The 13,267-nt window shown below is 39.8% G+C and overlaps 1 protein-coding gene across 1 annotated transcript in view; it reads left to right on the top strand.

Annotated features, from left to right (window-relative positions):
* The window catches only part of TBC1D22A (TBC1 domain family member 22A), a 585,912-nt gene that overhangs the window by 155,993 nt on the left and 416,652 nt on the right, over window positions 1-13,267 (top strand). The window contains exon 7 of the mRNA XM_073652139.1: window positions 1,896-1,958. Within this exon, the coding sequence (XP_073508240.1) occupies window positions 1,896-1,958 (63 nt within the window). The remainder of the gene's footprint in view (window positions 1-1,895; window positions 1,959-13,267) is intronic.

The following is a 13,267-nucleotide window of genomic DNA, read 5'->3' as shown; positions in this document are numbered from 1 at the left end:
TAGCTGTTAGTGGTTTTAACCATGGATCTCTAAGCTACTACAATGCCCTGCACATTGGGTAAGGGATATAGCGAGTCAGAAGAACGATGCTACTTTTCTAATTGGAGGTATTTGCTATTATTATTACACCTACTACATATTGGGATAGGATCTTGGAGATGGGAATACCTGTTTAAAAACCCGGCTTCCTTTTCTAGCTGTTTTTCCATTCTGTAACCTGTGACTTTTCTGTGGAGAGCATTCCCAGAAGCCACATACACACCTCTTGCTCTGTCACTGCCCTCTGATAGTACCAACACCGAATGCAGCTCCTTTGGTCTTATTAGAGGGTAGTGTTGTGGGCTATATTACTGTGTATGAATAATATGTAATGCATAATGCCACAACTCTATGCAGATTGATTGCATTGCCTATGCATAGTATACGCAGAAAGTCGTCAGTCAGTGGTGGGTGGCGGAGTTATACAGAGTTCAAGAATATGGAGGACTAAATGGCAGCAGATTTACTAGTCCTCTAGTGTTAATCTCCTACTGATAGAATAGTGATTTTATCATAATCACTGCCAGTAAGTGACAAACACTGGAATCAGGGTCTCTACGTTATACTGCACTCAGATTAGGTATCAAAAATCTGGTTACAGGTTCCCTTGAATATTTTGTTGAAAGAAACTGTACCTTGCATCTCTACTGCCTTCACTGAATTAGCTGTATGCTCGATTTACTGAAGGTCTCTATGCAACACTCATATTGCACTTTTAAGCACAGTCTACACACTGCATAATTGGCTCCTATTTTATGCACAGATTTTCCACACAAATCCACAGCATTTTACAATATCAGCAAAGTTGATTAGTTTTAACTTAACATCATCTGCATGTAGCTTTATTGCTTTTTTTGGCTATTGTTGTGGCTTTTAAAGTCGCAGTATTTCAATTTTCATTGCGGAGTTTTGGTGCATATTTTACCTATTCAATTCAAAGGAAACCTTAAATTAGCAGGTTAAACCACTAGCCTGGCATTAATTTGTTGTAGGTTTTTTATACGTAAAAACTCATGAATAAATGCGGAAAATGTGTGCATTTTAGATGCAGAAATGCAGTTTAGAAATCAGTGCATAAAACCTGCACCAAATACACAACCTGTGAGCCCAGCCTGAATCTACCAATACCCACTGGTCCAAAAATTCTAACTTCGGAACCAAAAGTACCGTATATACAGTAGTTGGGTTGTGATTAAAATTGAATATATTAAAGAACAATATAGACTTCAGTACCGCAGCTCTATTCTTAGGCAATCTGACCTAAGTGCTGGGATCACAGATCAGATCTATAAGGCATATTTTAGCAATATATTTTTTTTTTTTTACTTATTTTTATGATTTTATTAAGAGTATGTCATATAATGGTAAACATTGCACCTGCATAGTATCATCGAACATGACATTGCAAACAGGATAAAGCAGACGTTTTGCTTTTTGTATCTAACGACCGCCATTTATTAATGTTATCTTATATGCTAATTGGTCAATAGCAGCTCATGAATGATAAAATTCCAGCGATTGAGTCTATTGTTCTATCCCATAGCTATTGCAGCCATAAGCAAGGTTTACGGTTTCCATTTAAGCGTCTTATTCAAAGGACTCCACTTGCCCTTCAAATATTTCTCATCTGTTATACACGAGTCAACAGAGGACTTGTAAATATGCAAATATATTACCGCAATATAAATGGAAAGCATGGACATGTCTTGTTGTCTAAATGAATTGTTAATGCAAAAGGCAGTTGAGGGTTTAGTAATAAAACTAAATTGTTAAAGAGAAAGTGCTTGTGAAAATGGAAACATATGTGGTTAAATGCCAAAGCTGTTTCCAAAATCTGCTGTTTTCTGTGCTTGCAGATTCGGATAGATATTCCTAGAATGAGTCCGGAGACACTGATTCTTCAGCCAGTCGTTACGGAGGTAAGTTCTGGATACCTTTCATGTCCCTTCAGCTCAGGGCCTGGCATCATATAGTTACTTTCCCTCTGCGTCATGCATGGTCCTTTGTGCTGCCCAGAGTAACGGGTGATTACCACCAAGTTTGCTACACCGAGATTTTGGCCACGATGGAGGTTTCATGGTCAAAGATCTCTTTATGCCACTGACACATTGCAGTGTAATGCTGGTGAATGGGGTTGAATTGTGACCCACAAGTTACTGAGACAAGAAAGTCACTAAATATTTCCTACTTTTTGTAACTTGTTTTGTCGAGGTACCTTGCCAGGTAGCCATGCGACTCCATTCACCTTACATTACGCTGTCATGTAGCACGGACACAGCATCATTTTCTGTGTGATCTTTGTTTCTTCCAAAATTGCCATGTAGCCCAAACCTAAGAGAGGAATTTGTTTTTTATTAAAATAGTATCATGTTTCCCCGAAAATAGGAACTACCCTGAAAATAAACCCAAGCATTATTTTACTGGATTTTTGCAGTATTCTTGAAATATAAGCCCTATTCCAGTCAGGGTCAGCGTTAGGAGGAGTCAAACTGGGCAATCGCCCAGGGCTCCCACTATATACGGGCCCCCAGCGTTTCTGTTCCGAGGTTAAGACTGTCTGTGGACCTTTGGTGACTTGTGATCATAATGTCACCAAAGGTCTCTAAACTGCAGGAATCTGGAGAACTGAACAGGAGACTGGCTGGTATGCAGGGCCAGTGTTAGGGAGAATGGAGGGCAAACTGGGCAGTTTTTCAGGGCTCCTAGCACTTCTATTCTGAGATCAAGCCTACTTTTGGACCTTTGTGCCCATGATTTCTGGAACTGCAGGAATCTGGTGCTGGAGAGGAGACTGGCTGGTATGTACTGTATGTGCAGTGTCAGCATATATACACACGTGTGTACGCGTGTGCATGCATATACACAAGTGTTTGCACAGTGTGTGTGTGCAATTGTAAGATTCCCAATTTATTAAGTGGTGTGCACCTTTTAGGCCACTGCCTAAATCAGTAATCGGTCAATATTTTTTTCTCAAGAGTGGGAGACAAAACCTGGAGTGGGTGATAAATGCAGAATTGGTGACTTGTTTCTATTATACCTTTTCTCTGATTGTTCCTCACCTGGTTTTAGCTCACTCCGGAGAAATAATGCTGACCAAATACTGATACTGGGACCGTGGCCTTAAAAGTAAACTGTCAGCAGATTTCAGCGATGCCTCTTATCAAGCTCCATGTTTTTGTTTATTTGCAAAGATTGTTTTAGCAACTGGAGCTTGTCATTGCTGGGACACAGCAGCGCCTGCCTCCTTGTCTGACTCTGCCCCCTTCTATGATTAGCACCTCACTGTCTATGGACTTTGCACGTGGAGAGCCTGGTGTGGGCGGGGTTAGCTTTCTCAGCTCTGCTTCATTCTAAATCTAAAAGCTCTGATTGTGTGAGAACTGCTGCACTCAGTAATCTAAGTGATATATGGTTGGATTCAGCTTCTCTTTGCCTACATCAGGCTGCTCTCAGATGAGGTAACAAAAACCTGCTGACAGATTCCCTTTAATGAATTAGATGCTTCATACTCCATCTGCCTAGTTCATTAAGACTGGCCAGCACAACGTCAGTCTTAATGAATCAGGGCCATTGTTCACGCTACACATCGTCTAGTGTGAACAGGCGATGTGCTGCAGATAACCTGATAAGCATGGAGACAGAATGATCGATTAGTGATTGTTCTAACCCCATCGATCCTCGTCAGCCTATGTATAGAGTAGATTGTTGTACATGGAAAAAGGAAATAGGATCTCAAGAAATTCACGATGGAATTCAGGGTTTGGAGAATTATGTTGATGTTCCAGAATGTGATGACATGATAATGTTTGAATAAGTGTTGATTTATTGTGCAAGAATAAATTTGGATTGTTGTTATTGGAAAAAAATAAGACATTCCCTGAAAATTTCGGAGCAGTTCGGCATGTGCACTTTGGCTTTAACCCTTTGATTATCCTTAACTCCATGTGTGTATAGATTAGACAGCAGCTCCCTAATTACGAAGAAACTTTTTTCTTTGTATGTATATATGAGCTTAGTAAAAACCCTATATAAATGCATGGATAACCTCAAGTACCAGTGTATGTAGTTCAGGTGTTGCATTCATATAGGGCGTACTTTATTGTATGTAGGAACTTTAACAAGCCAAATGCATAAAGATGGCTGACTGCCAACAATTATTTTCTGCCCCTTTACAGTTTTGGATTTAATTTAGACTAATTAGTCAACCCATGTGTTATTTGGAATCAGAAGGTACCGTATTTTTTTTGGATTATAAGACGCATTTTTTTATTCCAAATTTGGGAGTAAAATGGGAATGAGTCTTATAATCCGAAGATGGCTTACCGGTGGGGTTGGCGGCTGTGGAGTGGGGTCACATGAGGCAAGGTCGCTGCTTCAGGAGACCGGTGGCGACAGGAGTGGGGCGATGCTGCGGTGCCTGGCCGTTCATTCGAGATCGGTGCCTGTAAGTGAAGAGACTTCCTTTGCCATTCAGCTCCTTGAGGTGTGCCAGCCTCCTGAAGCAGCGACCCTGCCTCCTGTCACCCTGCTCCATTGCTGCCGATCCCCCCCGGTAGGCTACCGTTACTTAAAACAGACTATAATATGCACCACTATTTTATTTAAGGAAAAAAAAAAATGTCTTCCTATTTTCCACCACAAAATTTGGGGTGCGTCTTATAGTCCGCAAAATACGGTATTTTAGTGGAATAATATTTCTCTTTTCCATACACTGTAAGAGAAATTGATGCCAGAAACGTGTTGGTGGTATGGATTGGCTCTACCAGTTTTTAACATTTTTTAATAAAATGTTGAAGAAATTTAATTGGTTGAAAAAGAAAGCCAGCTCACCAAAGCATTGTGCTTTGCCACTGCCACAGTGAAGATATAGGAATGGATCCTACTGAAGCTAAAATCCCAACCTTTTATTAGTAGGTTATAAAGTTATGGTTACATTCAAGGACTGTCCATAAAAGGTATGCCGACTCGTTTCCAGTTCGTGTTGCACCCTTAGTAATGGTGACACATACATTCATTGAGTTGGACCATTATTTATTAGGATATTCTAGGCGCGCCAAGACAGTTGTGCTGTTCCGTGCCCTGAGTACCTATTTATGAGGAGCTGGCTATTTTCACTTTTACACACTTTATATTGTCTTTGAGGTGGGCCTATATATCTGATATGCATGGCCAGCTTTAGTATGCCCACTGATGAAAACAAAGTCGCATGTGATAACCATCCATAACATATGACGGGAAATCTAAACAAAATTACCCATAGATTACAGTACATGCAACTACATTTGCATCGGGAATGCAACAGGATACTCCACTGCTGGATGTAATCTGCAGGTCCATATAGAAAGTTACACTTAGCCATTCATTCCATGCCTGTAACTAATTTTAGAGGTATAATTTTGGTGTCTAGTATTCAACTCTGAGAGGCACCTGGTTTGATAATTCATATTTTGCATCTCTTGGTTGTCCAGTTTGATAGAAATCTTCTAGAATGTTAATAGATGCACAAAGCAAATAATTATCCGAAGTCACACTTCACACAAGAGAGCACTTATTCAGAATGTATCACTGCATAGTAAGATACATTTTATTTGTTTTCCCTTATGATTGACAGATACATCAGCTTTTGTCATGGTTGATCAAAAGCCTAACCAATCTTTTTATTGAAATGTGCAAGTATTTTATTATCCAGTTTTTCTTCTGGTGGAGAATTGATGGGCTTCTTTTCATACATAATAGTCTGGGATAAATTCTCCATGTTACAATCTATTATTTTTGCTATTAATATGGTTTATAATTTGCTTTTTGTTCTCGAGGAGACACAAGTCCTTTTATTTATAACCCTTTCTGAGATATAATTTACTAAAATACATAATGCTGGAGAGGAAATAGGTTATTCTGATTTACAGTGGAGAAAATAAGTATTTGATACACTGCCGCTTTTCCAATTTTTCCCACCTACAAACAATGGAGAGGACTGTAATTTTTATTGTAGGTACACTTCAACTGTGAGAGACAGAATGTAAAAATAAAAATTAGAAAATCACATTATATGATTTTTAAATAATTAAATTGCATTTTATTGGATGGAATAAGTATTTGATCACCTATCAACCAGCGAGAATTCTGTCTCTCACAGATCTGTTTGTTTTTCTTTAAGAAGCACTTCTACTCTGTACTCATTACCTGTATTAATTGCACCTGTCCACACATTCCATCAATCACACTCAAACCTCTCCACAATGGCCAAGCCCAAAGAGCTGTTTAAGGACACCAGGGACAAAATTGTAGACCTGCACAAGGCTGGGATGGGCTACAGGACGTTAGTAACACACTAGCTGTTATGGATTGAAATCCTGCAGGGCATGAAAGGTCCCCCTGCTTACACCAGCACATGTACAGGCCTGTTTGAAGTTTGACAATGATCATCTGGATGATCCAGAGAAGGCATGGGAGAAGGTCATGTGGTCAGATGAGACCAAAATAGAACTTTTTGGTCTCCACTCCACTCGCCGTGTTTGGAGGAAGAAGGATGAATACAACCCCAAGAACACTGTCCCAACCATGAAGTATGGTGGGGGAAACATACTTTGGGGAGCTTTTCTGCAAAGGGGACAGGATGACTGCGCCGTATTGAAGGGAGAATGGATGGGGTCATGTATCGCGAGAAATTGGCCAACAACCTCCTTCCCTCAGTAAGAGCATTGAAGATGGGTCATGGCTGGGTCTTCCAGCATGACAATGACCTGAAACACACAGCCAGGACAACTAAAAAGTGGCTTCGTAAGAAGCAATTCAAGGTCCTGGAGTGGCCAATCCAGTCTCTAGACCTGAACGCAATAGAAATCTTTGGAGGGAGCCGAAGCTCAATGTTGGCTAGCGACAGCCCCGAAACAGAGAAGATCTGTATGGAGAAGTGGGCCAAAATCCCTGCTGCAGTGTGTGCAAACTTGGTCAAGAGCTACAGGAAACATCTGACGTCTGTAATTGCAAACAAAGGTTTCTGTACCAAATATTAAGTTCTGTTTTTCTAGGTGGGAAAACTTGCAAAATCAGCAGTGTATTGAATATTTATTTTCTTCATTATATAGTATCAGTACTTTTTTTTCCAGATACAGCCCTAGTTTATAAATTACTGTAATTTCTAATATCTTGGAAATAAAAAAACATTTACTACATTTCATGCACCAACACAAAACTAAAAATATGTTTACACTTCTGGTTACCTAAAAAGCTGCTTTGTTAGGATGTGTTAAAGGGATTTTTCCACAGAAAACATGTATAATCTTTTTGCAGTCTAGGTGATAAGTGTGCAATTGCTGGGATGTCCAGAATCACTAGGCGCGGTCCAAACCCCCTTTCTCTATTTACTGTAGATTGCTTGGCTTTTTCCATCAGCTTTATAGACATTGAATGGATCAGTATGACGTATATGTGACCACCGCTTCATGAGAAGGAACCAGACCTTGGCACCCCTCTTCTAGTGCTTGTGTGAGTCCCAGCAGTGTCACCCCCAGGGATCATTCCTTTTTTACCTGTTTGTGGATAACCAGTAAAATTCCTGCATGTGAGGTTAAATTGTAAAGTTTTGCATTTGAAAGGATGTGATGCTGTCCTCACTTGAGAAGACAAACGTAGTCAACACCTCCTAACAAAGTGAAGTAATTTTGTCTGGTAAAAATGTGACTGCTTTGCAAAAGTTAACTAATGCAACAATAATTCCTTTGGAGGTTAAGGAAACGGCGTAGTGCAGTTTGGTTTCTGGCTCTTGTTTCAGCTATGAAAGTCTAAGTTACTTAGACAGTATGAAAATAAGCAGGTTTGGAATTGACTTGCTTTTTCTATTTTCTGTCATTCCCCTGCAATGAGAGCTTTAGGTGCGGCTTGTTGTCAAGGAGATGCACCACCAGGGCCTGGCTGAGGATATGCAGTATTTACATTCCAGGCTGAGAGGTTAACTCCTGAGATACCAGCAATCTCTTTCCAGCCCATTGATTTCTATACAGCAGTTGGGGCTCTCCCCTCCCTCCTGACTGAGCTGCTGTTACCAGTACTGCAAAATCTTCATACCCAGCACCCACCATCAGCATTTTCCAGAGTAGTTCTCCTGTTCATTACTAATTTGAGACATGTGCTTGTTCAGAGGCCTTATTATCTCCTATATGCAAAAAGAGTGAAAATCGTGTAGACTTCAGAACACGCACTGACAGACCATTAATATGTCACAGTAGCAAGCAGAAACTCAGCAGTAGGATGAAACTACTTAACCAGAACTGTTACTCAAGGAAAAGTGCCCACCTTTCCCCAGCAGCAAGGAAGTGAACGAGGCTGTGAAGCACTGTGCTGAAGACACATGTTGAACTCTTTAAGACACACATGTCAAACTCTGGCCCGTGGGCCAAATTTGGCACTCAGGGTGATTATATTTGGCTCGCGGCGCCATATGCAGGACTATGTGGGGCCATTATTCTGAATGGAGGGCTGTGTGGAGGGCTGTATGGGGATCACAGTTGGGGTATTATACTGTGTTGGAGTCACCATACTTTGCCAGAGGAGTTGAGGGAGGATACAGTAGGGTCATCATACCATTTGTGTGGATGGTACTGTGCAGGAATTCACTGTAGGGGTATCCTACTGTGTTTGGGGGCACTTTTGTTGGTACAGTATCATACTTTATGGGGACAATGAAAGGACAAGAGTCTTCGATAGGAGGAAAATTAGTCCGTAAGGGTTGCAAAGTTGTGGGATATGCTCTCGTGTGACCCCACCGAATATTAAGGTTTTTTTTTTATATCAAGTTGGCCCACGACTTTGTGCAAGTTTTTAATTTTGGCCCTCTGTGTTTTTGAGTTTGACATCCCTGCTTTAAGAACACAGTTACAGTGGGGCAGATTTATTCTTCAAAATGCACCCAGACGTGTCCTTCAAGTCATTTATTAAGTGTTTTAGACATTTTTTGCTACTTGCTCAACGAAGGGAAGTAATAAAAAAAGGGCATGGCTCAGTATGCACGAAACGTGTGCCAATGTTTTAACTCTCAAAGTATTGGTTTAAGGCTGTGTGCCCATGATGCTTTTTTTAAGTGTTTCCGCTGCGACAATTCTGCCGCGGAAACGCTTAAAAATTGCTTGGTAGAAGGTCTGCAATGTTCCCCAATGATAATCCACATGTGCTGTGCACATTCTGTGGAAATTTCCACTGCGGATTATCATTGCGGAAAAATCTGCAGCACTGCCATTAATTTTGCGTAATCGCGGCGTTTTCGCCGCCATTGACTTGCATTGAATCGCATAATATCTGCATCATTACCTGTGCACATTCGGATATTAAGCGATTCAATGTGCGGATGGTACCCGGGTCTGGAGTAGAGGAGACTCTCATCCAGACCCGAGTACCATGGTACCTGTAAAAAAAAAAGAATTTCCAATAAAAAATAAACATTATACTTCAGATGTCCCCCGGTCTCCTCAGCGATGCGTCCTGGCTCCCCGGCGCCTTGCGATGGTCTAAAAGGACTTTCCATGACTTAATTTAGTCATGTGACAGGTCACACGACCGTTGACGTCGGCGGTCGCGTGAACTGTCAATGACTAAATGACGTCATGAAAGGTCATTTTAGACCATCTCGAGCCGCCCAACACACCGGACACATCGGAGAAGGAGACCGGGGGCCATCAGAAGGTGATTATAATATTTTATTTTTTTGACGAGCACTTTCCAAGTGATGCTAAAATCGCTTGGAAAAGCGCTTGACAACCCGCATGCGAAATCGCTTGTGAAAAACACGGGACATACGCTTGTCTCTGGCAGAAAAACGCATGTACAATCCGCATGTACAATCCACATGCATTTTTTCTGCCAGGGAGATGCAGAAACGCTCAGGAAAAATCCGGAGCATTTCTGCATCGTGGGCACATAGCCATCAAGTAAGCCAAGCTAAAGGTTGTGTAAAGTTAGATAACAATCTGCTCCAAATTTAATATCCAGCATGAGCTAATGAGATTTTTAGACTGTCTAGTTTAGGTTTACACTGTGTGTATGATGGACAGAATTCTTACATTTGCCTCGGTTGTACTTTGATGGCATTTACATTTCTTAAATTAGTAGTTTTCATGCCTGAGCTGATTAACAATTTAGCTTTTTTTTATTTTTTATTTCAAAACCTGGTCCAGGTAAAAAAAAAAAAAAATGTTCAAACTCCATAAAAATACTGAAGAGGATCCGTCAGGTATTTTTCAGCAAGACTGATATGTTACACTCATTGTTCCAGAGCCTGAAACCTTGTGACCATTCAAATGTAATTACGTCTGCATTGGCTGATGTTCTGTAAATCTTACTGAATTCATGTACCACAGACTGGCTTAATGGGAAATAACATTCTTATTAAATGTACCTAACCTTTTCCCAGACATGCCAATTTGTCTTTGCCTCTGTCTACCCTGTTCCTTTTTTTATCAGTTAGTAGTGCGGCACTTTTTATGTAACACGAGCTTTAGAAGTGAAATGGATTTTCCTCTCTGTTCTGTGTTAAACTTCACTGCTTTGTCCAACTCAGTGGAGCTTGCGGACTATTGAGATGACCTTTAGGTTGCCCTGAGTGTAAAAAAGATATTTTATGTTAAAGCTCCTTTGTTAAATGCTATCTTTCACTCTTTATATCAATCACAGTCACAATGAATGCGTTTGATACATCACATTTCTCTTATGTTTGCTGTCCTCTGAACTCTACACTTGTTCCTCCTTTCTTTAGTCTTACTTTCTCTTCCTAAAGTCTGCCATTCTCTCCTGCACTATATTTCTTATCTGCTCAGGGCTATGAAGCAAATAGTAAGTGAGCAGTGCTATGGATAAGTGAATAAATCCTTGCTGCAAACCGTTTTTCCGTATTGATATTGGTGAAAGTAATCACATGGTCAGTACTTATATTTACCTGCCGACATGTGTACACTATAAATGTTTCTTTCTTCACCTTAATGTACATAATGCTCTGAATGCTAAGCGTTGCCATGAAATAATGATGAGATACATATGGAAAGAAGTGATTAGGTTTTAGGCATTAAAGATTCATTAATATTAGACAAAGTAAAACCTTTTGGAAAGGCGACAATCACATTTCATACTCTGCAATAAGAAATATCAACTTCTACCTTATATCTTTTTCAGCAGATGGTAAACTTTTTGGTCCTTTGTACCATTTCCATTGCATGTTTTTCTTTGAATTCTAAATATTCATTAATTTACTGTTTTACGAAACATCAAACAAATTCGAATCAGAGTAGATTGTGTGTTTCGACCTCTACAAAGATTATTGTAGAATCCCCTTTCTGGAATTCAGATGTGAGAACTATCTAGGATTTTGCATTTTGAGTTCCTAGAAAGTTGATCTTTACTATTTAAAACTAAAATCATTTATTCTTAAAATTAGGACACACTGGTGTCTCGATCATGCTTGCATGTTCTAAATAACCACCACAATTGTTTGGAAATCATAATAGGATCCCAAGCTGTTGCACATATGTAGGTACTGTAGGGTTTCTACTCACTTGGGTGCATCGGTAGGCAAACAAGAAGCGTTTTTCATTCAAATGTCCATGTCTGTTTAATTCTTCATAAACCATTCATAAGTATGAAAGGAAACAAACAGCCTGTGGTGCAGGCAAAACAATGTAAACAGTCCTTTAGGCAAAGTCTCTGGTTAGCCAGTCCTGTGGGCACACAGGCTGCATAGCATCCAGCAACCTGGCTCAGTCTGGAGACAACACACAGGAGGCTTTCTCCCTCCAAACACAGACCATGTGCCAAACAGCCTCCATTTTAACTCGTTAACCACACCCAGAGATGAGATATGTAGGTAGCCAGTTACATTTTGTTAAGTCCAAGTTATCCGATAGCGACTCGTACAGGGAGAAAATACAGTGAAAATGATCTAACACTACCGACCTGGACTATAGTAAAGTTATCTCAATAGAGGCCAAATATTTTGAATGCTGATATCTCTATAATGCATAGACTAAATAAAAAAAAGAAAAAACGTTTTCTTCTTCTCTGCAATCACTACTGCATTGTGCGTCCAGCTCAACATGAAAAATTTGTAAAAAACATAAAAATTGATCCTCCAGATGATCAATTAGCTGACAAGTTTCTGGTATTACACCGACCTTAATTGTAGTGTTATGCTTTGTCCTGTGTGATTGTGAGATTTTCTTCACAGTGGCTAATTAACAGACAAATATGCACCAAAACTCTTAGGATTTGATGTTGATGTGCCACTGCTAATATCTTAGATTTCTAAGGACCTTATAATAAGAATTATTGATGCTCCTTAGGCTGTAAAAGGTTACAAAACTAATTCTAAAGAGCTTGGGACTCCACCAATCCACTGAACAAATGGAGTGCATAATTATAAGGAGACTGCCACTGTTCTCCAAAAAGAACATTGCAGTACTTTTGCATTTTGCTAAAGGTCCCTGGACAGGACTGAAGACTATTGCAACAAAGTTTTGTAAAGGGATGACATCAAAATAGAGCTTTTTGGTGTAAATAAAAAGCTTTCTGTTTGGTGTAAGAAAAACATTGCATTACAGAATAAAAACTGCATACAATCTCTGAAACATGAGGATGGTGGTATCTAGGCTTGGGCCTGTTTTGCGGCCTCTGGGCCAGGATGGCAAGCCATAATTGATGGAATAGTGAATTCTGAATTATATTAGCAAATTCTAAAGTAAAACGTCAGCACGTGAATTTCGAGAGAAAGTAGGTGAGTCAAGTAATCAACAATTACTGTAAATATTAGGTCCCATCATTTATTGCAGAAGGAGGTCACAACAGATACTGAAAAGCATTTTCCTCATTAAAAAAATTAAATGAAAATATCAAGATTTTGATTTTTATTTGATTGGGTTCTCTTTACTATCTATGAATGTGAAAATCTGATTTTTAGGTCAAATTTATGGTGAAATATGGACACTTTTGAAGAGCTCGCTAACTTTCACGCAAAACAGGATCTAATAATCTCATTACCACAACATACTTTAGAAAATTGAAATTACAAAGACCCTGCAATATCTGTTAGTTGTAAAGTGTACGCTAAACATATCCGGATCATCCAAGTGTCCAGAAAAATTGTCACGAAGCTAGCCCCCTTTTCCCTTAATTGATATGGATGACTTCTCCCATCTCATGATGCTCCAGTAAGTAATTGCTTCATGCGTAGTGGTCTTTCCCCTTTGTG

This window comes from Phyllobates terribilis, unplaced genomic scaffold (genome assembly GCF_046119375.1).
Source record: "Phyllobates terribilis strain yellow unplaced genomic scaffold, ASM4611937v1 Scaffold_11__3_contigs__length_659146591, whole genome shotgun sequence".
NCBI lineage: Eukaryota > Metazoa > Chordata > Amphibia > Anura > Dendrobatidae > Phyllobates > Phyllobates terribilis.
Note: the sequence above shows the minus strand (reverse complement) of the source record. Positions and strands in the feature narration are given on the sequence as shown.